This window comes from Aulonocara stuartgranti (genome assembly GCF_965226115.1).
Source record: "Aulonocara stuartgranti genome assembly, chromosome: 11".
NCBI classification, from domain to species: Eukaryota; Metazoa; Chordata; class Actinopteri; order Cichliformes; family Cichlidae; genus Aulonocara; species Aulonocara stuartgranti.
In genome coordinates, this window is record NC_138947.1 from 26,873,768 (window position 1) to 26,898,336 (window position 24,569).

A 24,569-nucleotide genomic window follows, 5' to 3' on the forward strand; every position below is an offset into this window, starting at 1 on the left:
TTTTAAATGGGTTTAAATGTGAGGAATTGAAGGAATGTCGAATTGTGCTAGATTGTTAGGAGTGTATGTATCATTCTTGATCCAATCCTGCACAGATCCTGTTTGATCTGTTTAGTGTTGAACAATTGCATTTTATTTGTGTGTTTGTGTGAAATTTTAATAATAAATGTACAGTTTTGTGTTGTTTTTTGTTGTTGCTTGCCCTTTCTTACTTGTAAAATGAAAGCAACATTTCATTTTGTATTTGAGTTTTTAAAATAAATGCTGTTAAAAATTTATATATTTTCAGAATAAATTATTAATTAATTAAACAAAATGTACAAATATGTTCATTTATCTTAAAATAGATACTTTTAAAAAAGCTAACTTTTCTCCACTGTTGTCTCCCATTTTACTGTTTTGTTGTTCAATAGTTTCTAAAAGGAATATGATTTGAATAACACTGAACGTTCTAATCTAATAAAATTTGTGCACATTTGGCTCAAATTCGAGCTGGATCAGGTATTACGAGACTCCTCATCTGGTACTGATCTGGTGCATTATGAGTAGATGAAGTGCACGCTATGTGGTGCAAAGTCTGTAATCGCTCATGTAATGTTTAACTATATTTTTTGATTGCCAATTACACTGAGTTCCAGGTGTACTGAGCCTTTTCTTCATTTAGTCCAAAGTTGAGGTAAACAAAGAACAAGTGCGCAATCTAGGAGTTCACAGGGTGCAGTAAAGAAAATGTCCAAGAATGACCATACATAACAATAAATCTAAAATCTAGATTCTAGACTGTTCTTGTAACACATTTTCCTTTAAAGTTGCCCTGCATTATTTTTTAATTAAGTATATTACACTTAAAGTAATAACACCTGGTTTACATTAAGAGCAACTCTAAATAAAAGCATCTCTGCTATGGCTGTGGAAAAGCCATCATTTATCAGTGAAGGCTGAGACTACATCAGATTATAAATTCTTACACCAATTTTATTAGCCTAAAAAGAAATGGTCCTGAAAAAAAATGGTTTTTTTAATCTGAAGGACTTTACCAACATTTTTCAGTACATTCAGACATCAGATTTATATTTTTACTCCTCTTGCTAGGCATCATTTCTGTTACATTATCACACAAATAAGCGATAACCTGTATTTTATGATTAAATAATACCAAAGTAACAGAAATTAAGTATTCACATAGTACATTTTAGTGCATGAGTTTAGACTCACTGGGCAAATTATAATTTTTTACTTTTTTTTTTTTTTTTTTAAAGTTAAATCTAAAGTAGTTATTCAATTCCCCCCTCCAAAAAATAACATATTAAAATAATGAAGATGTAAATAATTATTAGAGATAAAAATAAGTTAAAAAGTGCTTACTAAAAAATGACAGATTTCAGCATATTATGTGAACTGGAAAATAAAATTAAAACAGCAGTATAGAGGTATAAAAATCTCACTTTAATTTGTGAGGAATTCAAATGTTGCAACAGTATTTCCTTGTGGGTAAATCAGCACAAATTGTACAATCTTTAATGTCCAGTGCTTGTGGCTTCAGATTTATATCAGGATACACTAAATATTTTGTCAAGCTAGTTTTATCTGTATCTATAAATAGTCTCCATTTAATTTAAAGCATGCCAGTCATGAGAACTTTAATGGACTCAGTGAGGCTTCTGAATCCTGGTTTAATTGTATTAGAAGACATGTGAATAAACGTTGCTACTTCTAATGCTATTTACTCATGGTCCTAATATTGAAACCATAAATAAGTTTAAGAATATTGGCTCAGTTAGCATGAATTACTTGGTCTGAAATAACAGGCCAGGATTTTTGCCACTCCTGATCTCTATGGTGGTCAATCCAGGCTCCATGGCAGAGAGAAGCTCTCACCCTCCAGCTCTTTGGAAATCACAGAGGTGAATCGGGTCAGTTGCTCTGAGCTGAAGTGGTTTTTCCAGTCTCCAGCAATACCTGACAACAAAAACATGTCAAGCTTGAGTCACATAAACATAAAAACATCTGATGAGAAAAGAAATTGATTCTGGGAAGAAATCTAAAAATACACTTTTGATAGAAGATATGGAAACTCGCCTTTTCTTAGAAAAGGAGACTTGTCACTGTCCATGTACACCTTGGGGATTAGACTGAAGTTGGACATGTTGTTGTTCTGCATGCTCTTGAAAGAACAATGCTCTGCTATCTTCTGAATGACTTCCTCAGTCAGATTACAGCCCAGAAAATCGGAGATATGCCTGAGTGATGCAGGCAGGTCCTGGAAGAAACACGGTTGTTATATTATGTGAAACAGTGTGTGTTTTTCAAATTTAGCTTTTAATGAAAGCTCATTCTGAAGTCATTTTAAGATCATACTTTGAAAGGTCAGCGATTTGAGTGATTTAAGCTTCACATTTTTGGCACGATAAAAAGTCTGAGTTTTATTAGTTGAATACTATACGTCCAAACGTAATATGAACTTTGAGGGTTTTTTTAACAGCAAGAATGTTAAAATAACCTTTTCTATTGGGAATATTGCAGACATACTGACAACCCAATGCTCGAAGATAAAGTGTTCTGTACAGTGATCTGTTATGCTTTCCTTTCATGGAAAACAATGGAAGACGTTGTTAACAAAAAAATTTTTAAGTGTTTTACCTGAACCATTTCTTCGTAGGTAATGTACATTATTCTGTCTCCTAGTTCACTGTTTCTCCAGCTCTTTACGTGGTCTGTCCATTTTCCAAACATCACTGCAAATAAGATAGAAATTGGCAAATCATTCACATGCAACCACTCTTCTACTGGTGATAATAGAAGTGCAGTTTTGATCTCTGACCTTTGCCCTCAAGAAATTTATCCATGAACTCATCAAAGGTTCCTGGATCCTCAAGGAAGCCAGCCATCTGGTGGAAGTAGTATGAAGACACCATGATGTCCTTTGGGTTCCTCATGACGTAGATCACCTACAGCAGAAAGAGTGCAAAAACATAATGAGTGTAAAGTCTCTTATATAATCAGGAATGAATTGGGAATATCACACAGAGTCATTACCTTTGCTTTGGAGGCACAGAAGGAAGGGGGCATGAGGCTGTATGGAAAATGTGAGACCAGTGCCCGTGGAGATGCCAGCTTATCCACCACCCATGCCAGTTGTTTCTCTTCTAGCCATGGGACTCTCTCCCAGTTAGGAATGGTATGGATGGGGGTCAGATCCCCCCCATTCAGCACCAGTGGGAGGATCTCCTGCATCCAGATTGTACCTGAAGAAATAACAGTGAAATAACAATCTGTATTGGAAACTATGCCCGGGCTCAGGAACCCTTCTGAGAAACAATGCCATTGAACACAGTTTGTCATTGCACCACAACTTCAAAACAACATCCTGCCCTGCAAGGGAAAAAAGATCCAGAAAGGCTGTTGTCTTCTTTGAGGCTGACTTCATCTAACAAAGACTTAAGTGAAAGATTTTCCAGAGGTCTGACAAATCAAAATTTGAAAGGGTCGTCCAGATGATTCAACTTCTTTGACCAAGTATACGTAAAGCATGTGTACTTATACTGGATGTAAATGTACCCTCAGTACAAAAATAAAAAAAAACAGCTCTTTGAAAAACATTTCTACCAGCTATTTTTGTGCTAAGCTAACTCAGCCTTACATTTGTTGCTGCTGCCTGCACTGTAGATGGGTGACTTTGCATCAACATGTAAACAGAAAAAATTTATGTAGCCCAACATTACATTAGGATTTAGTAGGTGGGGGAATGCTAAGATCTGTTGGAGTGGTGGGCATAGGGAAAAGAATCACATAAGAACAATTCCCAATGTGAGCTCCAGTAGGATTTTTCTTTGAGTACATGCTGTGATCAGCTAAGGTATGCTGCTGCTCTGAGATTCACTGTTGTTTATGGATTTAGCCAACAGAGATGCTAGATGTTACAGAGTATGAAGCTGCTATAAACGTCAAGCTCAGTGAGTGGACTACTAATAATATTCCCACCATCATTGTCTGTTAAACTGACCATGAAGCCCACAGTCTGCTCTCTACCAGTCCTACAAGGTGCATTATTACAAACAGTAAGCTAACTTGTTGAGCCTTCACTTAACTGCATAGCATTTTCATGCAACCTCTGAATGGGATACAGAGAGTATACTCCAGTTTGTTTTTTAAATAAATAAGGACATTATGTATAATCTCTGAATTTCAAGAAATTCCCACTTTCCCCCCTGCTGTCCTGTCTTACAGCTGAGTATGAAGTGGTGGGAATGAGAATCAGCACCTCTAAGTTTGAGAAAGTTGGCAGAAATGGCCTTTCTCTGAAGGGAGGCTGGTCTCTCCATTAGAGATTGTGCCTCAGGGTAGAGCTGCTACTCTTCCATACTGAAAGGAGCCAGTTGAAGTAGAATCTTCTACTATGCTGTAATAGCTGCAGTATGTGGTTTAGCATTATGTTGCTGAAATATGCAAGACCTTCCCTGAAAAAGATATTGCCTGGACGGCAGTGTATGTTCCTCTGAAACCTGTATATCCTTCTGAGACCAAGCCGGTTCATTTATGTGCTCTGTAATGGATATTTGCTTTTGGTCTATATCGTTTGACTTATTTGAGCTACCCTCCTAAGCCCTGATGTGCTTATTAGAGGAGTTCCTCTCCAATGGTGGGTGGTCCCTTTAGGCCAAAAAGGCAGGATATCACAGAAAAAGAGGCAGAAAATCACAGAAAAATTTAACTAAAAGTTACTTTTCTGCTCTGAAGGCACCTTTCCAGATGTGCAAGCACTCACTCCATAAGCACAGACCCCCACACCTTCAGATATGCAGGCATTAATTTGAGGAACATTTTTCTGAAACCATTCCACAACTTGTGAATGCTGTTTTCAGAAAGGAACCGCTGCCTAGCGTCATTTTTGAGAAACTCTGCCTCTCTGAGATGATCTTTTGATTCCAAGTCATGTTGCTGACGACCTGTCGCTAATTAACCAAATAAGTTTTGAAATGCTCCTCCATGTGATTATTTTTAGTGTCACTTCCCTTTTCAGTGTTCTTTTGCCCAAATCTCAGCTTTTTTGAGATGTTTTGCTGCCATCAAAACAAATTTCTTAAATATACAGGAATAAATTCCTCCATATATAAAATGTGGAAACTAAAGCTTATCAACAAAAACCATCAGAGACAACTAGAAAAGCTAAAAAGCGACAACAGATATGAGAACAAACACATACCTGACTTCGGATAAGTGATGGCAAACACATCAGTGTCTTCCACACAGAAATTTTGGGCGTACTCCAAGCTCTCCGTGGTGTGGGCCTCCAGGGGCAGGAGGAGACCGTGGTACTTAATGTACTCAGTGGCAGACATGACAGTTCTCTGGATGAGTGAGTCTTCTGTACTTTTCTCCTATCCTTCGTTAGAGACTTTCTCCTGTTACGTAGTCAGTGCCCTTTCCCTGAGCACCTCCTTATTTAATAATCTAGTTGGCATGATTGGACCATTCTCCCCCAAGTACGTATACCTTCCTGAAAGGGAACTTTGTATTCCAAACTGCTTTTATATTTCAGAGGTTGAAGCCAAGACCTAATGACCACGGGTTGGTCTCAAATAGTATAATGTCTTTTTATTCGATTACTCTTGGCTTTATGTAGTAAAACTGACTTAAAGAAAATAAAACATAAACAACCTCATGCTGCAGACATTACTGACTGGTCATAGGTTTTGAAATTTTGTTGGGTTGTAATCATCAAGTTATGTTCTCCCTTTCTGTGTCTTGACATAAAGTTGGAGTGATTCCGTGTTAGTATAATGCCTGGCTTGATATGACTCACTGGAATTCACAACCGCAGCAAAGTAGCACGACAGTGTAAACACTACAGCGTTGTTCAGCAAGCTCGTAAAAGCAAGTAGTGTGTGTGCCTGTGTTTATGTCTGTGTCTGTGACCATTGTGCCTTTTCAACAATGACAGCTTTATTGGACTCAAGGGACAACAAATGAGAGACAGAAAAAAATTGGGCCGTGTGAGCTGAACTAGCAAAAAATGAGTGAATACCATTCGTTTTGTACGTCCTCCTTTTTATTCAGTTTTTTCTTACCGAAAAACAATCCTGCGTGAAAAATGGGCTCCTCTCCTTGATGACCTATTTGTCCACATGTGATCTTTTTATTAGTATACTGGATCTGACTGTATTAATGGGCAAAGTTTCACACCAGTAGTTCTTTAGTTTATAAAGAAATACAAGTTATCCTGCATTTGGAGTGAAAGTTCAGGAATGTGTTATTCTTTGCTTGTTCCAGATACAAATTTGATTACTTTCAGATTTTTGCAGCATTCCTGGCTGCTAACTCTTTGCAGAAGACTCACTGAAATTTTGATTCATATAAGCATGGTGTGTATTTTCAAAATACAGAAAGTAAAGTTTTAAATATTATAGGAGTTCTGTCTTTCATCCCAAAGACAGAATTCCTAAACACAAACTTAATAAGGTAGTATATGCAGTGTTGGGAAGGTTACTTTTAAAATGTATTCCACTACAGATTACAGAATACATGCCCCAAAATGTATTTTGTAACGTATTCCATTACGTTACTCAATGAGAGTAACGTATTCTGAATACTTTGGATTACTTAATATATTATCATGCTTTTTACAACTGCATGAATGTACTGTTGCTGTGTGATTTATTACTATTACTGAAAGCCCACGGCTGATTTGGTGCAACATTTGTTGGATATGGTTCATTTAAGACAGACAATTGCTTTAGTCTACCCAATGTCCTGTGTGGGCTTCCAACCCCTGTGGTCTGACATGTAGGAATGTGTTTGCATTTGTCTCCAAGATACAGTTCATCATAAAATGTTGCTGTAAGCACACCTGTATATGCTAGCAGCTTCAAATCTGCATAGCTGTTGCATTTTAAGTTGAATATGCTTGCAAATAACTTTTCTCCAAAACATAAAAAGGCAAGGCATTTTCAAGCTTTGACTTGCTCCATAAAGTTAGCAAAGCATTTTTATATCTAGTATCCTAGCTTTTTTTTCAGTCTACCATTGCAACATCCCAGAAGGATCAACTTGTGTGAGCTCGCCTGCTGACTAAAAGCTCCAGCTCTGTAATATATAAGTGGTGATTAGAGCACATTGAGTCACTATGTACACATAATGTACAGGCTTGAAAATCAGATTAGAGGAATGCAGAGTGGCTAAAGTAGCTTGATTCATTATGAGAGAAAAAAAGCAACCCCGTTACAGATATAGGGGAATGGAGCTTTATTTGTAGGCCTTATTTTTACAAAATCCAACAGAAATGTGTCTTTTCAAAGATTCATCCATCATTCTTGTTATTACAGCTACAGCTGAAATAAAAACAAGCCTGTGTGTCTATCATACGTCCGGAGAACAATATGATGTTTAGCATTTAAAATTTGACTACTATTTCATCAAAACTATAAAAGAAGTAAATAAGACAACAAGTTACTGTTAATGACTTTATTGATCTTCTTGTTAAAATTCTCAACAACAAATTAAATACAACATTACATCCATGTTAATTAAGATTGCAGTATCATAACTTTGTATTAGCAGAAACATGTGGACTGTGCCGTGAATGTGCTATGCTCAGTAACTTTAAAAATTGTACCAGTTAAATGTCAAATACATGCAGATCCAGAATATGGAGGTCCTAGATGGCAAAAGTTAATCATATACAAGGTTAACATGCAATAAGTATTACACACTAAAAAACAATATATATTAACCCTTTAAAGCCGGTCGGAGCGGGCACGCTCCGTTTTACATAACTATTTTTAAATCCCGGTAGCACTGCAACCACGTAAGCTAGCGCAATAATTTTTTTTGCATATGAAACCGGAGGAGTTGTACTTACATCTTATTCCATCAGCTTGCCCTAGGTCACAGTTTCCTTCTACATATAGCTTTGCAAAAACTGCATAAAAAGCACTTGTAGCAACAAAAACATAATATTACAGAAACACGCTTTGCCAATCCGATCAGCTGTTTGTAACACTTCCTACATCCATCAGCGCGAACTATCGCATGTCCGTCATGACCTGTTCGAAACCGGAAGTGACGTCATTTTGCGGCAATTTAGTTTTTTACCACTAGTTCATGGCACTAGTTTATGGGCTCAAATTGTGGTTATAAATATTTTAAAATATTTATTATAAATATTTTACAAGTACGAATATTTTGTAAATCAGACAGCATAGTTGTGAACTGAGTTTTGTAACCTGTAAACCAAATATCTGAAAATTTTATGTTTGTGCATCTATGGAAGAGAATTTGTGTCAATGTAAAAGAGATTTGTATTTGTAAAAAAATATTTACACATTACAAATTTGTTTTTTAAGGTCTGGTTACAGATGCAAAGCAAAAAACTATATATTAAACTTAAAAATTTTGACCAAATTCTTCTTCCTTTCAGCTGATTGGTCAATGTCAGGTCAATCACAAATTTAACAATCCAATCAGAGACAGATGGGTTGGGCTGTCGAAGGGGTGCTTTGCTGAGCTGCAGGTCCTGGAAGGGTAATATAGTTTGAAGCTGGAGGATTTCCATATGAATATTCATTATAAGCTAGGTCCCTTAACTTCCGGTAGCTGTTGAAAGGATAAAGCTGTGATATACCAGAAATCCCATTATTACTTTAGTATTACCTAACGCAAAGTCAGGGCTGACCTGGGACCTGTGAGTCACACTGCGGAGCATAAAGGCCCTTTCACAACGGCATGCGCTGCACTCACCGCTAAATCAGAGCGAAGGATCCAAAATTTGTTGTGCTGGTCGATGCACTCTTTTGTTTTTTTGGGGCAGCTCTATGTATACTAGATGTGCCTCCTATAAGAAATATAACATTACTCGCGATATAGGTCTCGATTTTGTCTTTACCACTCCTGATCTCTCCATCTCACTATTTCAGATGGTGGTCAATCCAAGCTCCATGGCAGAGAGAAGCTCTCACCTTCCAGCTCTTTGGAAATCACAGAGGTGAATCGGGTCAGTTGCTCTGAGCTGAAGTGGTTTTTCCAGTCTCCAGCAATGCCTGACAACAAAAACACGCATGCAAAGAGTCACATAAACATAAAAACACCTGATGAGAACAGAAATTGACCATGGAAGAAACTCTGAAAAGACATCTTTGATAACAAACGCGTCCAAGTTGGTGTGTTGTGTTCAATATCACTAATTTTTCAACCCAGTCAGATGTGTCATAATGGGATATGGAAACTCACCTTTTCTTAGGAAAGGAGATTTGTCATGATCCATGTACACCTTGGGGATCAGACTGAAGTTGGACATGTTGTTGTTCTGCATGCTCTTGAAAGAACAATGCTCTGCTACCTTCTGAATTACTTCTTCAGTCAGATTGCAGCCCAGGAAATCAGAAATACGCCTGAGAGCCGCAGGCAGGTCCTGGAAGAAACACGCTCGTTATATAATGTGAAACAGTCAGTGTTTTTTTAAATTTGGCTTTTATTGAAAACTTATTCTAAAGTCATTTCATGAGCAAACTTTGAAAGGTCAGGGGTTTGAATAGTTTAAGTCACAATTTCAAGTTTTGGCAAGACATAAGTCTGGGTTTGTTTTGCTCAAAGTGACAAATGTGGAGGGTGCACTCCAATGTTCCCTCTAATTTTTCATGTGTCTGAGCGAACACACAAACTCCCTGCGCGGTCCCTTGGACCACTGTGAGCAACATTAGAAGTGTGCACTGTGGTCACGCCAACATCGAATCCATCCAAGTTACATGGTTTATTAAAATAATCAAATTAAAGCATTTATGTTAGACTACTTTTAATTAACTGCTTCAGCACGCTGACAATGAAAATTTGAAAAAAAAAAAAATCTTGTTCATGACCTGTTTAGTATGTTAACACTATTGGAAGTGAAAATAACTCTAACTCCAATTTTGAAAACACAACTTTCTTTCTTTTTTAAATAAAGCTCTGACTTGAATTATGAGTATGAGTCTGTGGTCTGGGAGAGAGTCCTGTAATTCTCTGTTTGCAAAATACAGTATATAATGACCAATGTTGGGCAATTAATTATATAGTTACTTCTTCAAAAAAGTAACTGAGTTTTGCAAACAACGGAGTTTTTTGCAGCTGTTTACCTAAAAATGTAGCCAAGGCATTTTTTAAAATAAATATTTCAAACTATTTACAGAACAATCAGCTGTTCTGCATCAAATTTGATGCCACACAAATTATTTGTGTCACTCCAAAAAATTATTTCTGTCCACTATGAGATAAAGGAGAACAACAGCCTGATACCTGCCTGACAACAGGAGATGTATCACTCCTGTAACACCTGTAACATTCAGTAGTCGCCTCATTGTTCTGACACACACAACAAAACTATTGACTACACTACACACTAACTATACAAGACAACACGCTAACTACACAAGATTTGTGCTAAACGTCGCAAATCACTCACCTGGCAAAACACTGCGGTCACTCCTAAAACTTCCCCCCTTCCTAAACAATAAATGCCATGTTGCCATATCATTTTTGATTGGTCAACATGGTATATTTTTCGACCAATAGGAAAGGGTGGGGGTTTTTTTGGTTTTGTTTTTGCTCACAGGCTTTCGAGCGTTTTCCTTATAAAACACAGTTTTTACCGTTTCTTCCCGCAGTAAATATAAACAACGATAGTATTCAGGAAGAAAACCAAACATTGCATATCTTTTTATCATAACTCTGGTTTTAGGTGGCCTATCAACACAATTTAAAAACTGGTATAAAGTCCACACTTTTTCCATCAATTGTTTCGTCTGTCCTGCTCACATCTCCAATGGTTGTACACGTTGTCATTAATGTGGCTTCACTCCACATAAGCCACGCCGCTTTGCTAGCTAAAACACCGGTGTCGGCACATAAGGACGCTGTCATAGCCTGTCAACCACATTGATTAGCTGCGAATGTAAATGGCATTATTGGCTGGACTATGGAATATGGTGGCATCGTTCTAATCCCATACAGGAGCAGCCAGTCACTCACTGACTAACACTGCAAAACAGAATTGTTAAAGTTTTAATTTTAATTTCAATTCAGGTTAGATTTTTTTTTGTGCACAACACAGATTTTCTGTGCGCAGAGACCGTGCCAGCAGTGCGCAATTGTGCATGTGCGCAGCTTAGAGGGAACATTGGTGCACTCGGGCCTTTAGGTGGAGCATCAAAATATGTGGGAAATTGTGTCTCAAAACTAGGGATGGGAATTTAAACATGTAAAATAATTTATTAATATAATTTAAATAAAAAATAACGCATTTAATCACACTTTGCATTTCAAGCAAAGGGGAACTTTTGTCAATGCACAATTTCCTGGAATACCAACTACACTAATGCACACATCAGATGTACAAAAAGGGAGAAGAAGAACGCGCATTGTTAGGACTGATCGGAGGCAAATTTCATTTCAAAAGACTACCTGACAGAAGCCTTGATAAAAGCATGGTTTTGTGCAAGCTGTCCAAAAAGGAGTTTCCGTACCACCGAAGCACCTCAACCTTACGATACCATCCAAATTCAAAACATGTTGCAGGAGGCACAGAACCTAGCACTGGCAGTGACAATAAAACATATGAACAGTCCAAATTTGATGAAATGACTGGCCCCAGAACCAAAATTAGTAAGCCAATATTGGACAAACTTACCAACTCTCGCATAAAAGGATTGCTCTGGACTGTAGACTACTATCAGTGGTAGAAGATAGGGGGTTAGAAAATGTGCTACAGTTAGCATCAGGTGATCCAACTTTCAACTGCTGTGCCGAAAGACTATTTCAAGTAAAATTGAACAGCCTTATGATATTGAAAGGGAAGCAAAATGAGATGCATTACAGACACCCCTGCTAATATGGAGGAACTACACCAGGAGCAAACAAGACTGGAGCAACAGAAAGAGCCACTCACACAGGATGTTACTACACAGTCAAATGATGGTGTAAACCATGATGTTGAAGAGCAGCAGTAAGGTGACTCCTGTGCGGATGGCGAATTCAGTCGACTGCTTGTTTCGGATGCGAATTTGGCTCAATGATCCGTTCTAATTTTCCTGTAGGAGCTTAATTACTTTCGGTGGGATGTGCTCAGTCTCCAGTGTCATCCAAAGTGTTGCCCAATCGATGCAGTCGAATGTAGGCTGAAAGTCAATAAAGATGATGACCGTCCGTTTCCCACATAAAATTTGCTCCTCACCTGGCAAATACTGAACATCTGGTCACAGGACCCGCGGTGAGATCTGAAGCCGGCTTGCTCTTTGCGGTTCGTTTGTTCGCGATGTTTCTGCAGGCATGATTGAATTACTTTCATGAAGACTTTTCCACTGATCAAGAGCAGACTGATGCCGCATTCGTTTTGGCATTCTCGGTTGTTGCCTTTCTTGAAGATTGGGATAATGATGGCCTTCTCCCATGTTCTTGGAATCGTCTCTGTGCGCCACATTTTTTTGCGGAAGAAGGTGCACTTGTTGGAGAAGAACATCACCGCCAGCCTTGATCGATTCCGCTGTAATTGCATCCACACCAAGCGCTTTTCCATTTTTCAAAGTCCCGATGGCTGTCTTCACCTTTGCCAGGGTTGACTCATTATCGGACCATCGGGGTCTCTGGTGCTTCGATGGGTGGCGGCTCTGCTGGTGGTCCTTGTGGCTCCGTCCAGCACTGTAACCGCTCAGTTGATGATCATACAAAGGTGCCATCAGCCTTTCAGATGTTGTCATTTGTTGATTTGGTTTTTCTACTCAGGCATCAGAGCATTCGATAAATGGTGTGGCACTCATGCTTTGAGGCCACTTCCTGGAGGAAGTCAGCCACTACTTGGTTCCAGTAAGCCTCGCGTTCTTCCTTCAATCGGCGTCAGACGTCCTTGTTGAGCTGATGATATCGTTTAAAGTCAACCAGCTTCACATATTTCGCTTCATCTACCATATCGAGACATTCGTCGGATATCTACGGCTGTGTTCGGCAGCGTGTGGGATGGCACAGGTCTTTGGCGCTTTCCATGATGACGTCCAAAACTTGTTGCTCTTTGACGTTGACATCTTCGGATGGCACCAATGCAGCAAAATGGCTGGATAATGCTATTTGAAATTCTGCCTTGTAAGCGGGATCTGACAGGCATTTCCAGTTGGGCTTTGCCAATGGGTGCGATTTGCATTTGGCTCTTTGTAGTAGAAGATTTATCACGGAAACAGGAGTCAATCAGGATGTAATCCAACATCGCTGAGTCATCACCTGTTGGATTTTGCCATGTGAGTTGATGTTTCTTTGGATGTTAAAATTGGGTGTTTTTCCGATGATGAAGTTGTTGGTGTTGGCGAAGGACAAGAGGCGCAAACCGTTGTTGTTCATTACACCATGTCCAAAATGACCCGACCCCGTGCTCTCCCACCCAGTCCGATTGAATCCAACGTGTGTTGTAGTTGGTTATAGAAATTGTTCTTGGCCGGGTCTGGATTTGTCTCGGTTGGTGTGTAGATGGTAATGAGGTGGGTTTTGATGCTACCGTTGATGGTGAGCACTACAAGGCGATTGGAGATTGGCTGGAATGAGACAACACTCTTGACTGTGCGACGGGCAACCATGAAGCCAACTCCTGCTTTTCGTTTTTCTCCACCCGAGTAGTAGAGTGCCATCTGGTCATCGTTGAGTGATGGTTTGACGACCGTCTGCCCTGATCCTGTGAGTCATAATTTGGATAAAGCTCTGATGTCGATTTTGCAGTTCAGTAGTTCTGGCAATGATTTCAAATTTGTATTTCCACTTTCGGTGTGATGATGTTTCGGTTCCTTCGGCCAGTAGCCCACTTCTCACCAGCATCCTTGTTCCCCAATACTGGCGCATCGGCTGCCCCGGATGCGGTAGCATTAAACAAAGAATTTAGGACATTATTTTCTTGAACTGTCTACTACAGGTTTGTGACTGAGCTTCTTGGAGGTGAGCCATATGTCTTATATTCCGTGGTTTTACCTGCTTTCTGCCACCTGCGTCACACCATGGAGGTCTCCAATGATAACTCAAACTACATGGTGAAATTTAAGACTGCCTTCACAAAGGACCTATCCCAGCGTGTAGCTACACTCAACCATCAGTGGCTCAAGATAGCTACTGTGCTTGACCCACGCTTTAAGGATTTAAAGCATCTTGCAAGCGGAGAGCGAGAAGAGTTTTGGACCAGCCTTGAAGCCCTGCTGCAGGAATAGCGTAAAGATGCCACTACAAAGGAGGCAGCAAAGACAATGGGCCTCCTCCTCTCTTCTTTGTCTTCAGACTCTGATTGAGATGAGGATGCCCTGTGCAACAGGGCTCTGAGTTTGTACAGAGCAGAATCCATCATCAGCGAGACAGACTCCCCGCTGCAGTGGTGGTCCAGTCGAGCAGAGACCCACCCACAGCTGTCTGGCCTGGCCTGGAAGCGATGATGATGATGGTTATGCATTTACCTGTCACTTGCAATGTTTCATGTACATGTTACCTGCAGTGAAATGGGTCCCCTTCTAACTATATACACTGCAAAAACATCACATTGGGAAGACAGGTCAGAGAGCTGTCTTCCCAAAGGATGATAAGAAAAACAATGAAATGCACAATACATGAGGGGAGAGGAGGAGAAAAGCAGACTGAGCTCCTGAGAGGAGAGCAGTTTGAGAACAGAAAAAAACACCTCAGCACAAAGCACATGAATCTTCATACCTTACAAGATAAAAACAGATAAAAGCACAGTTACTTTGTCTAAGTAACTGGTTAAAAGACACAGACAGTATGGAGTACGTAGGTATTGTGAGTCCAATGGGTTTGTTATTTTTTGCACTAAAATAGTCGATGATCACACTGTTTTAGCGGAATGTACAAAATAATTTTGGCTAAGGTTACTCACAGTTTAAAGGTGAAACTGGTCAAATAACCTTTTATATTTCTGCTTTATTTTTTTAAGAAGAAAAACTGCACGTTATGTTGAAATTTTTATCATTATTATTGAAAGACAATACCATTTTGAAAATGTACTTATAACAGTATTTTATTTTAAAGTCTGCCCAATTTTGGCCAGAGATATTATTTTTGCTTCTCTGTTTTGAATTGAAATGCAGTTTAATTTTTTTTTTCCCCCCAGAAATTAAGAGCTTGAGTTTACAATTTTCATGACCATGTCTATTATTTATTCTGTCGCCCACTAAAACCCTTTTAAATCAAAAAAAACATTTGCGCTTTGAGGCACATTTGCTTGTGCGATTAAATGTGATTAATCAAGATTAATTCATTAATTACAAAACCTCTAGTTAATTAGATTAACTTTCTTTTAATTGAGTCCCACCCCTACTCAAAACACAATATAGATGTAGGTAAGTAACAATTTTTAAAAACACAGTTGTCAGCTTGGTCGAGTGGCCATGGAAGCAGACATCCAACATAAGAACCAAAGAGTCTTTGACTGAATGGAATAGATGGGTTTAAATAACCTCACAGCATATTCCATTCTGCAGGTTTCACTCAGGACTATAGATGATACAAAAGAAATTGCATTGTAACACAGAAATATTTATAAAAATACACTATTTACAAACATTTCCAACTTAGGCCACATTTAAAATAATAACCAACAATAATCCTATTATAAATATGAATGAATGAATAAATAAATTCCCATACCCTATACTCGTGCCTTACTCTCCTCCCGGAACAAATAAATTGTTTGCGGGTCCTGGGGCCAGTGTTGGGGAGTAACGGAATACATGTACCGCCGTTACGTATTTAAAATACAAAATATGAGTAAATGTATTCCGTTACAGTTACCATTTAAAAAGGTGGTATTTAGAATACAGTTACTTTGTTGAAATAAATGGATTACACGGCGGTACTTCCCTGTTTCATATTGTGGCGGGTCAGGACTGTTTGGGTTTTGTTTGACAGCTATGTTCTGTTGTTCCAGGCGGCAGCGTTACGGTTGCCATGGTGACGCGCTCTCTCTGCGACTGTGTGTTTCCTGGGTTAGAGAGCGCTTTTTTGTTGTTGTTGTTCTCGTGCTAAGCTAATTGGCCTAAAGAATGTAGCCTTATGGCAGTGTAGTCCGTGCTGCAGGGAGAATGGACTGCCATACCTGTTATGTGTCTGTGAGCGAAGGAGGGAGAAAAATGTGAGTGGAAAAGTACGAGCTTTCACAGAGCAGAAACAATAATAACCACTGCAGCCAAGAAGAGTGCCTGACGAGCCCAGTTGTAAGTAAGCTATTAAGACTCGAGTGTACACTGTGTTCGTGTTTTCCTCCGAAACAATAAGTTCCGTTGGAGCAGCCTTTCAACGCTTCTCTCTGTCTCTATTTTTCGGCTACGAGCCCGACTCGGAACCGACGTATTAGCCAGAGGTCCCTTTACTACGGTTCGGAGCCACGGACCTTCAGTAATAGTAATAAATCACACAGCAACAGTACATTCATGCAGTTGTAAAAAGCATGATAATATATTAAGTAATCCAAAGTATTCAGAATACATTACTCTCATTGAGTAACGTAACGGAATACATTACAAAATACATTTTGGGGCATGTATTCTGTAATCTGTAGTGGAATACATTTTAAAAGTAACCTTCCCAACACTGCCTGGGGCACAATCTTCCCCGATCATAACATTGCAACCAGGAAGCAGCAGAGGTGAGTAAAAGGCTGAAAAAACTATTTCTTTCTATGATGTTCTAGCTGACTACTATGATTTATGTTTGCAAAAATTCATGTTATTTAACCAACAGATTTGTATATTGTAGAGCTGGGCGATAGAACGATAACGATATGTATTGCGAAATAACTTTTTCTCGATAGAAAAATTAAACTATTGCGATAGGCCTCACCGCTCTTGTCCTCTTAAAAAAAAAACAAAAAAAAAAACAGCCAATCCAAATTAAGTAGCGCAGAGCCGAACCAATCGCAGCCGCAGCGTCACGTCACGTGACTTGTTACGTACAGCACAAGTGCCAAGCCGCACATGTGTATTTGTTTTGGGAAGCAGCCAGCCGGCGTGCCGCCCGGGTAACGGAGGAAATGAGTGTGCTGACTAGAGAAAAATCAACCGAGAGCGTGACCGAAGAGAAAACAGATGATGGTTCCAATGCCGGAGAGATTGTCGAACGGAAGAGCCATAGAAGTTCCGTAGTGTGAAGGTATTTCGGCTATTTCAAGTCTGACAAAAAACAGAGTAGCGTTCACTGTAAATTGTGCCAAAAGCAAGTCTGGAAATGCAATAAAGCGGTGCATGCTCAATCTCTGACTGGAAGCACTAATTCGTCATTCGGCTTTTGTCAGACTAAAGTAACTGTTAAAACTGTTTGAAAAGCTCAGCTATACAACAAGGAGAGATTGAGAATTTCCTTTTAGTTCTCAGTTTATTTGATATTGACAAAAGTTAGTCAATTTTGTCTGTTCTTCTGTAAAACAAACTAAGATTTATTTTTAGAATTAATATTTTGTTTCTAAGTGGAATTGACAATTTAGTCTGTTCCGTTTGTTCTATTTTGAAACTTAAACGCTTTAGCGGCTGCCTTTTGTGTAGTTTGCAATATTTGCCTTTATTTATCTGAAAAAGTCTCATGTTCCTTTAGTACATCTACCCTGTTGAACTTATTATGGGAAATAAATATTTAAATCAAAACAAGCTGCTGATTATTTCACATTTTACTTGTGAGCAACGGCACATTTAAATCTAACAAATATAGTTATTTGGCTTATATCGTGATAGATATTGTTATTGCCTGAAATGAAAAAAACATATCGTGATATGAAAAAATCTCATATCGCCCAGCTCTAGTATATTGATATAGATCGCTTTCTTTACTTGTATATTGTAGGCGAATGCCGTAGTGACGAGGTGCAGGCTGAAGTTGAGCAAGACAACCGCACCCACAAATACACACACAGCTAACAACAGCTGCTCATGTAATTCAGCTGATGACCTGATAATGAATAAAAGTTTCAACAGTCCTCCAATTACTTTCTGTTTACTTCGATGCAGAATATGACAATTGAAAATATAACAAGAGAAAGTGTGAGTTAAAATATTTATTCTGTGCAGGTAATGGCAGCTCTCTGTTACACCTGTCTCTCATAGTGTGCACGCACACACTGACAATGCGGTGCACTATGAGACACTGTGTCTGGTAGTTTAGTCAAGAAAAAAAAAAAAACCTCACATGAAATACTTTCCTTTCAGTGAAAACATTGGAAGTGTTTTACCTGAGCCATTTCTTCATATGTAGTGTACATTATTCTGTCTCCCAGTTCACTGTTTCTCCAACTCTTCATGTGGTCTGTCCATTTTCCAAACATCACTGCAAATGAAGCAGACATTGGCTGACCAGTTACAGATCCAACCACTATTGTGATAGAACTTGCAAATATTGATTTTCTTGCATGTCTCCTCTTGTGCATATGTGATCTCTGACCTTTGCCCTCAAGAAATCTATCCATGAACTCATCAAAGGTTCCTGGATCCTCAAGGAAGCCAGCCATCTGGTGGAAGTAGTATGAAGACACCATGATGTCCTTTGGGTTCCTCATGACGTAGATCACCTACAGCAGAAAGAGTGCAAAAACATACGTGTGTGTAAAGTCTCTTACACAATCAGGAACACATTGGGAATATCACACAGAGTCATTACCTTTGCTTTGGAGGTACAGAAGGAAGGGGGCATGAGGTTGTAGGGAAAATGTGAGACCAGTGCCCGTGGAGATGCCAGCTTATCCACCACCCGTGCCAGTTGTTTCTCTTCCAGCCATGGGACTCTCTCCCAGTTAGGAATGGTATGGATGGGGGTCAGATCCCCCCCATTCAGCACCAGTGGGAGGATCTCCTGCATCCAGATTGTACCTGAAGAAATAGCAATAAAAAAATAAATGAGTATGAGCTACAGGGCCCTATTTCAGGAAGCCGGTTTAGTGCAAACTCTGAGTAAGTATACCCTGAGTTAACGAAAACTCTGGGTTTTCGGTTTCACAAAGCGAGTTTAGATTAATTCTGAGCAGTGTTGGGACTAACGCGTTATTAAGTAACGCGTTACAGTAACTAGTTATTGTGCCAAAATCAGGAACGCGTTAGTCGTTACTGGGATTTAAATAGGCTCGTTACTCGTTACTTCGTGTGGTGGCTATGGAGCTTCCACAGATTCAGTAACATTAGCAAGTGGTGGAGGGCAGCAGGTGGAGGATGGAAAGAGGACGCAGAAGGAAAAGAGACCCGAGGCGGCCGCCGGTCCAAGTGTGAACTGAACTTCAGGTAAGAAGTTATGACCTGCAGTCTCTCTGGGTCAGATATGAACCAAGTTTAGGTGGAGTTTATTTTCGTTATTCTGACTTTTTCCGTACTGCGTGCTAGCTAGCATGACGGAGTTTCTATACAGCTGGGTGGTGCTATGATACTGATGTTGAACTTTATTTTGTTCATAAGTTATTAGAGTTGCCAACCGTCCCGTCTGGTATTCAGAGAAAATATTAGGCGTTTCTTATTGAGGTGAAAAGGAACAGTTTGTCCCGTAATTCAGCTACAATGAAAAAGGCACAAAGCTGGAGTTATTCTGTGTCTTTACGCTGCACAGCTGCCTCTTCTTCTCTCATTCTCCCCCCTCCCTCCCTCTCCTGTTTCTACTTCAATCATGAAAACTGATCAATAATCAGCTGATCGGCTTTTCTCTCTTGTTTGTTTATCACTCACTTTGCGCCGAAAGAGGAAACCAGCGGATGTCGCGCTAAACAACAGCAGCACGTTTAAGCTTGATCAGCTGTTGTTAGAATTTATTTAATATTAATTTCTAGTATCAGCTGATGTTTGCTGGAGCCACAGCTGTAAAGCTGCTGGTCATGATATCAGTTTGGTTATCTGGTGAGAGGGAAACATGAAGATGAAACCAGGAGATGTCCTTACTGAAGCATCAGAGCTGAACAGGTGATGGAGAAACAGGTTTACCTTTTAGGTGACATGAATGAGTTGAAGGGAAGTTATGAACTGTTTCTGAGAGACAAATAACCCCAGGATCCTTTTCTAAGTAGCTGACAGCTGGTAACTGTGCAGGGGTGGGTCTAGCAAAGTGTTGCCAGGGGGGCAGGTAGGGCATTAACAGGGAGAGGGGGGCACAAGGAAATACTTTTCTTTCTTATTCCCATTTAAAATGTCTAGCTTTTAAAAAATAATTATCTGAATCTTACAACAAACGATTGATAGATTGATGCATATATACCATCAAAACAGTGTACATCACTGTCACAACAGTGTTTATTTTCATTCAAAGGCTTTATGATTTTTCCTATAATGGTGGGCCAGTCTCTAGTCAAAATGCCCGGGCCAATTTTCTGTCCCAGTCCAGCTCTGTATGCAGCTCATCTGCAGTCTGGTGTTACCTACATCTTCCTATTCAGAAGGCAGAATTTCCGAGTTCTGAGTACAATCGAAAGCACCACGACTGCAGTTTTTGTGTTGGATGTAAAAGGCGCGCATGACGCTGTGACGTAGGCTAGAATCATGGCAGCAGTCAATGACGGTCCAGGCGTGGGATTTCTCTCGTGGAAATGTGCACATTATCTTTTCCTTTCTATTGGTAGGTGGCACAGTGCACTTGTGGCAAGTAAGCAAGCTAGAAGACTGGCAAAGTTATGGAAGCAACACATTAACAAGAGAATTCTGAGTAAAACCAAAGTTACTTTCCCTAGTAACTAGTTACTTTGAAAGTAACGAGTAACTTTAAGTAACTGAGTTACTTTTGAGAGAAGTAACTAGTAATGTAACTAAGTTACTATTTTAAAGTAACTTACCCAACACTGATTCTGAGTGAGTTACTATGACGACACACTCCGTGAAGCTAACCTGCCCCCTAGCAGGTTTACTTCAACTAACCCTGACCTTCTCCGCCTCTTTGTCAGAAACCTGACTGTAGGAAGTGTCAGACATGGCGTGCCCCTTCCTTGAAGAGCCTGTAGATGTTGAAGCCCAAATTCTCCGCAGAGCTTTCCGCCGGGAGAGAGTGATTAGAGCGCGTTTGGACATTTTATCATTTCCTGATGATTTTCTGTGTGAACGTCACCGTTTTTCAGCACAATCTATAATTTATTTGAATAACATCCTCAGGCCTAATATTGCTCATGTGACACATCGCGGACATCCTCTCAGTTCTGTACATATTATTTGTATTGCACTTCGGTTTTTTGCAAACGGGAGCTTTCTGTATAATATTGGTGACGCTGAGCACGTTTCCAAGGCTACCGTCTGTCGGGCAGTCAGGAATGTTACAGTTGCACTGAAACGTCTCCTGTACTCGTTTGTGGTGTTCCCCGGTCATAGACCCACAAGATTTATCAAAGAGGGATGCCACAAAATTGCAGGTAGCAGGATGAACGAAACTTAATTCATGATGTGGTGATACTTGAACTACTACTTAAATTTTACATTTATTCTCACGGTTCCCAGGCGTGATTGGCTGTATAGATGGCACTCACATTCCAATCATTGCTCCTTCAGTAAATGAAGGAGACTATGTGAACAGGAAGTCTTTCCACAGCATTAATGTACAGGTACATAGCTCCCTGTAGCATTTCAAACTAACAAATTATTTATTATAGTAATGGATGCTAATTTGTGTTCTCTGCACTGTGAAGATCATATGTGATGCTGCCAACATTATCACAAATGTGGAAGCCAACTGCTCAGCCTCTGTGAGTGGTGGTGGTGGACGACCTCCACCTGTTTTTCGGGCCTCCGCTTTTTTTCTGTTGGCTATAACGGGTCACATTTGAGCATACAGAGTAAGCAAATATGTAATTGTAATGTGCTCAGATAATTTCAATAAGTGCTTACAGAGGGGAAATTAATGTAGCCTCTAACTGCAATTGATTTACATCGGACAAACAGACCAAGCACTATGGCTCATAATACAATTACACCTTACCTGTTTGGACTATATTTTTATATTTCATTTTTACTTGCTGCCAGGAACGTTTGGGGCCTGTTGGGTTGCACCTGCGCTCACGTCACATCACAAAATAAAATGTATAAAATATAAAATAAAATATAATAAAATAACGTGTTAAATGGGTGGAAATCCCTAGATCAATGTTTAAATTAACACTCACGCATTGACTCTGTCGGCTATGTTTTGCCATGCATGCTCCCTTTCTTTTGCAGCTGAGGCTGTGTTACTTTTTTCCGCAAAATTTGCATGTTATTGGCATATGCTGCCATCAGAATTTCGGCCTCAAGTGCTGTAAAATACATTGACCGCGCCTTCTTTCCCTCCGTCTCCATGGTGACTCGCTTAATCTGTGCTCCACTAATCAGGGCTTTATGTATCCTTGTGCGCGCGTTTAACTTGGGGTTAAAGCAACTCCGTGTTGATTGAACTAATTGTTATCAGCCTTTCTGAAACCGAATATTCCGAGTTGGACAGTTCGGGGTTACTCAACCCTGAGTATCGTTTTTCACTCTGAGTTTTCTAAACCGGCTTCCTGAAATAGGGCCCAGGTCTTCAAGTATAACTGCATAACGGGTTAACAGAAACAATAGTGGGAACCGGTGCTTAGTATCAGGAACGCTTATGAAAATCGGTCTTAGTAAATGTGAGCACAGTTTGTAACTGCTCTCCAATTAAAGATCCTGCACATCATACACACACATGACTGCCAGGTGCAGTGCTTTCCATCATCTCAACACACTCTTTTCACTTGTTGGTATATTTCATCTCTATCATTAACCACGCTAATCTGCTGGACATCCTTTCTACCTTGTCTTGACTAGCCAGTTGTTACAAGCCCCATTTTCTTTTCTTAGTGTGCAGCCTCACATACAACTCATTATAAACCATTTCCTTTCATAAGCGCTCTCTTTGCTGTATGACAAGCTCCCAGTACTCAGGTCTTTCTTCACTTTGGATACTTTTCTGTAGTTCTTCTTTTCACAACAAGTCTACTTGTTGTTTGGAAACTATCCAGAGGATACATTCTGCGCAGTTTTCCCAGACATCTGATAACCCTTGCCTTCTACCCAGAGCTATCTTAAATCCTCTCTGAACTCTGTGCAACATTCTTTGCTCTTCAACTTCAGCGACTCATCTGCCTAGCTACATTCTCACCTGCCACTACCTTGCAGACTCCCATTTCCTTCAAACTGCACATTTTATACACTTTTATACATCCCTCTATGTTCCTCCCTCTTCTTTAAGTACGTGTTCACCACAGCCATTTGCATCATTTTTCACAATATCATAACAGTTGACACACGGCTTTGGAGTGACTGGAAAAACTTTGCATAACTCTTGCATAGTGCACAGTATCTAGGCTTACTTAACCACATATATAGGTTTATGCAGTCTCTAGCCTTCAAAGGCAAACTGGTAATAGTAAACATTCAGGTTGAGCAGCAAACTGTTCAAGGACGGTGTTGTGCCAAAAAGTGATTGCCTGCCAAAAACTGATTTCCAATGTTTCCGTGTATTTTTTATGTGTAATATCTTTACGTATGTTCGTAAACAGACTTCGGTGAACAGGGTTTACAAAGGGGTTATATATAGAATTAAAAAATTATCTGTTTTTCAAGTATCTTTACAACTCTGTGTTATTGTACTTACATTATAACCAATTTGGTCGTTTATCCCCACTTAAAATATTTTTACAGAACTATTGTAATATTTGCTGCCATTTCTGTTGTCCTCTTGGCCAGCTTACTCTTACAAAAGACATTTTTAATGTTAATGACATTTTTTTAACTGCATAAATAAAGGTTACGTAAAAGTCACTGCCAAAAACTGATTGCGGCTTCTACCTTCTTACACTAATGTTGTTTGTGGCTCAAGATGACTTTATGTCATCCATAAGGGATGCATTTGACATATGTTTCACATATTATAGGCCAACACTTATAGCAGTTTAAATACGAGCAATCAGTTTTTGGCAAATACCGGAAATCACTTTTTGGCAGAACAACTGTTGTACTGTACAACAATTGTTGTATTGTACAACAACGGCGTACAATTCACTCGCGAACCTCATTTATTTTCACCCTCACCCGCAGACTCTGCGTGCTCTGTCTGACACCACTTACACAGATAAATGCGCAGGTGCAGCGTCTATCATCAAATTCTACCATCACAAAGGTTTAGTCATCAGTTTTCTGTGAAGTAAAAGCCGCTTGAGTGTTTTACAGAAGCTCTCACCTGACTTCGGGTAGGTAACAGCCAGGACGTCGTCGTCTTCAAACTTGAATCCCTGAGCAAACTCCAAACTCTCATAAGAGTGAGTTTCCTTGGGCACAATCAGTCCGTGATAGTGCAGGTACATCTCCTCGGAAATCGACATTTTTCGAAGTATGCAGAGAAAGTGTAGCTGTCAGTAACCGTCGTACTTCCCCGCCACGTTCACGCACGGTGGGAAATCACAGAGGAGGCGAAAATGCAAATCAAACAGTAAATATTTACTTTCCTCGTGCCCAGTGCTTGATTCCTTAAACATCTCCAAAGTTATTTATTATGTTACTTATGACCTCAAAATTACTATTCAGACTAATAGCAATTAACTGTCCCACAATCATGTCGAATAAAGTAATAGCCAG

At 39.6% G+C, this 24,569-nt stretch overlaps 2 protein-coding genes across 2 annotated transcripts; both read right to left on the reverse strand.

The window, feature by feature from the left end:
* Positions 1 to 1,425: 1,425 nt before the first annotated feature.
* Positions 1,426 to 5,428, reverse strand: LOC309717797 (sulfotransferase 2B1-like). Its single transcript, XM_082552651.1, has 6 exons — positions 5,204 to 5,428; positions 3,037 to 3,245; positions 2,822 to 2,948; positions 2,641 to 2,735; positions 2,080 to 2,260; positions 1,426 to 1,959 (listed from the first exon to the last, which is right to left on the reverse strand). The coding sequence occupies exons 1-6, from the start codon at positions 5,337 to 5,339 to the stop codon at positions 1,844 to 1,846; spliced, it is 864 nt and encodes a 287-aa protein (XP_082408777.1). The 5' UTR covers positions 5,340 to 5,428; the 3' UTR covers positions 1,426 to 1,843.
* Positions 5,429 to 7,465: 2,037 nt separating this feature from the next.
* On the reverse strand, positions 7,466 to 24,533 carry LOC309717796 (sulfotransferase 2B1-like). The gene is made up of 6 exons (XM_082552650.1): positions 24,175 to 24,533; positions 18,643 to 18,851; positions 18,427 to 18,553; positions 18,218 to 18,312; positions 9,226 to 9,406; positions 7,466 to 9,035 (listed from the first exon to the last, which is right to left on the reverse strand). Exons 1-6 carry the CDS (start codon positions 24,314 to 24,316, stop codon positions 8,920 to 8,922), a joined length of 870 nt encoding a protein of 289 aa, XP_082408776.1. The 5' UTR covers positions 24,317 to 24,533; the 3' UTR covers positions 7,466 to 8,919.
* Between the last annotated feature and the right edge of the window lie 36 nt (positions 24,534 to 24,569).

Bases quoted from the DNA above. Each gene is read 5' to 3' on its own strand.
- LOC309717796 (XM_082552650.1), bottom strand. From the start codon at position 24,316: ATGTCGATTTCCGAGGAGATGTACCTGCACTATCACGGACTGATTGTG. The intron at 18,313-18,426 runs GTCAGAGATCAC...CTTCATTTGCAG, and splicing joins TAGATTTCTTGAGGGCAAAG to TGATGTTTGGAAAATGGACA. The intron at 9,407-18,217 runs GTAAAACACTTC...TGTTTCTTCCAG, and splicing joins CATATGAAGAAATGGCTCAG to GACCTGCCTGCGGCTCTCAG.
- LOC309717797 (XM_082552651.1), bottom strand. From the start codon at position 5,339: ATGTCTGCCACTGAGTACATTAAGTACCACGGTCTCCTCCTGCCCCTG. The intron at 3,246-5,203 runs GTATGTGTTTGT...TTATTTCTTCAG, and splicing joins CATCACTTATCCGAAGTCAG to GTACAATCTGGATGCAGGAG. The intron at 2,736-2,821 runs GTCAGAGATCAA...TCTTATTTGCAG, and splicing joins TAAATTTCTTGAGGGCAAAG to TGATGTTTGGAAAATGGACA.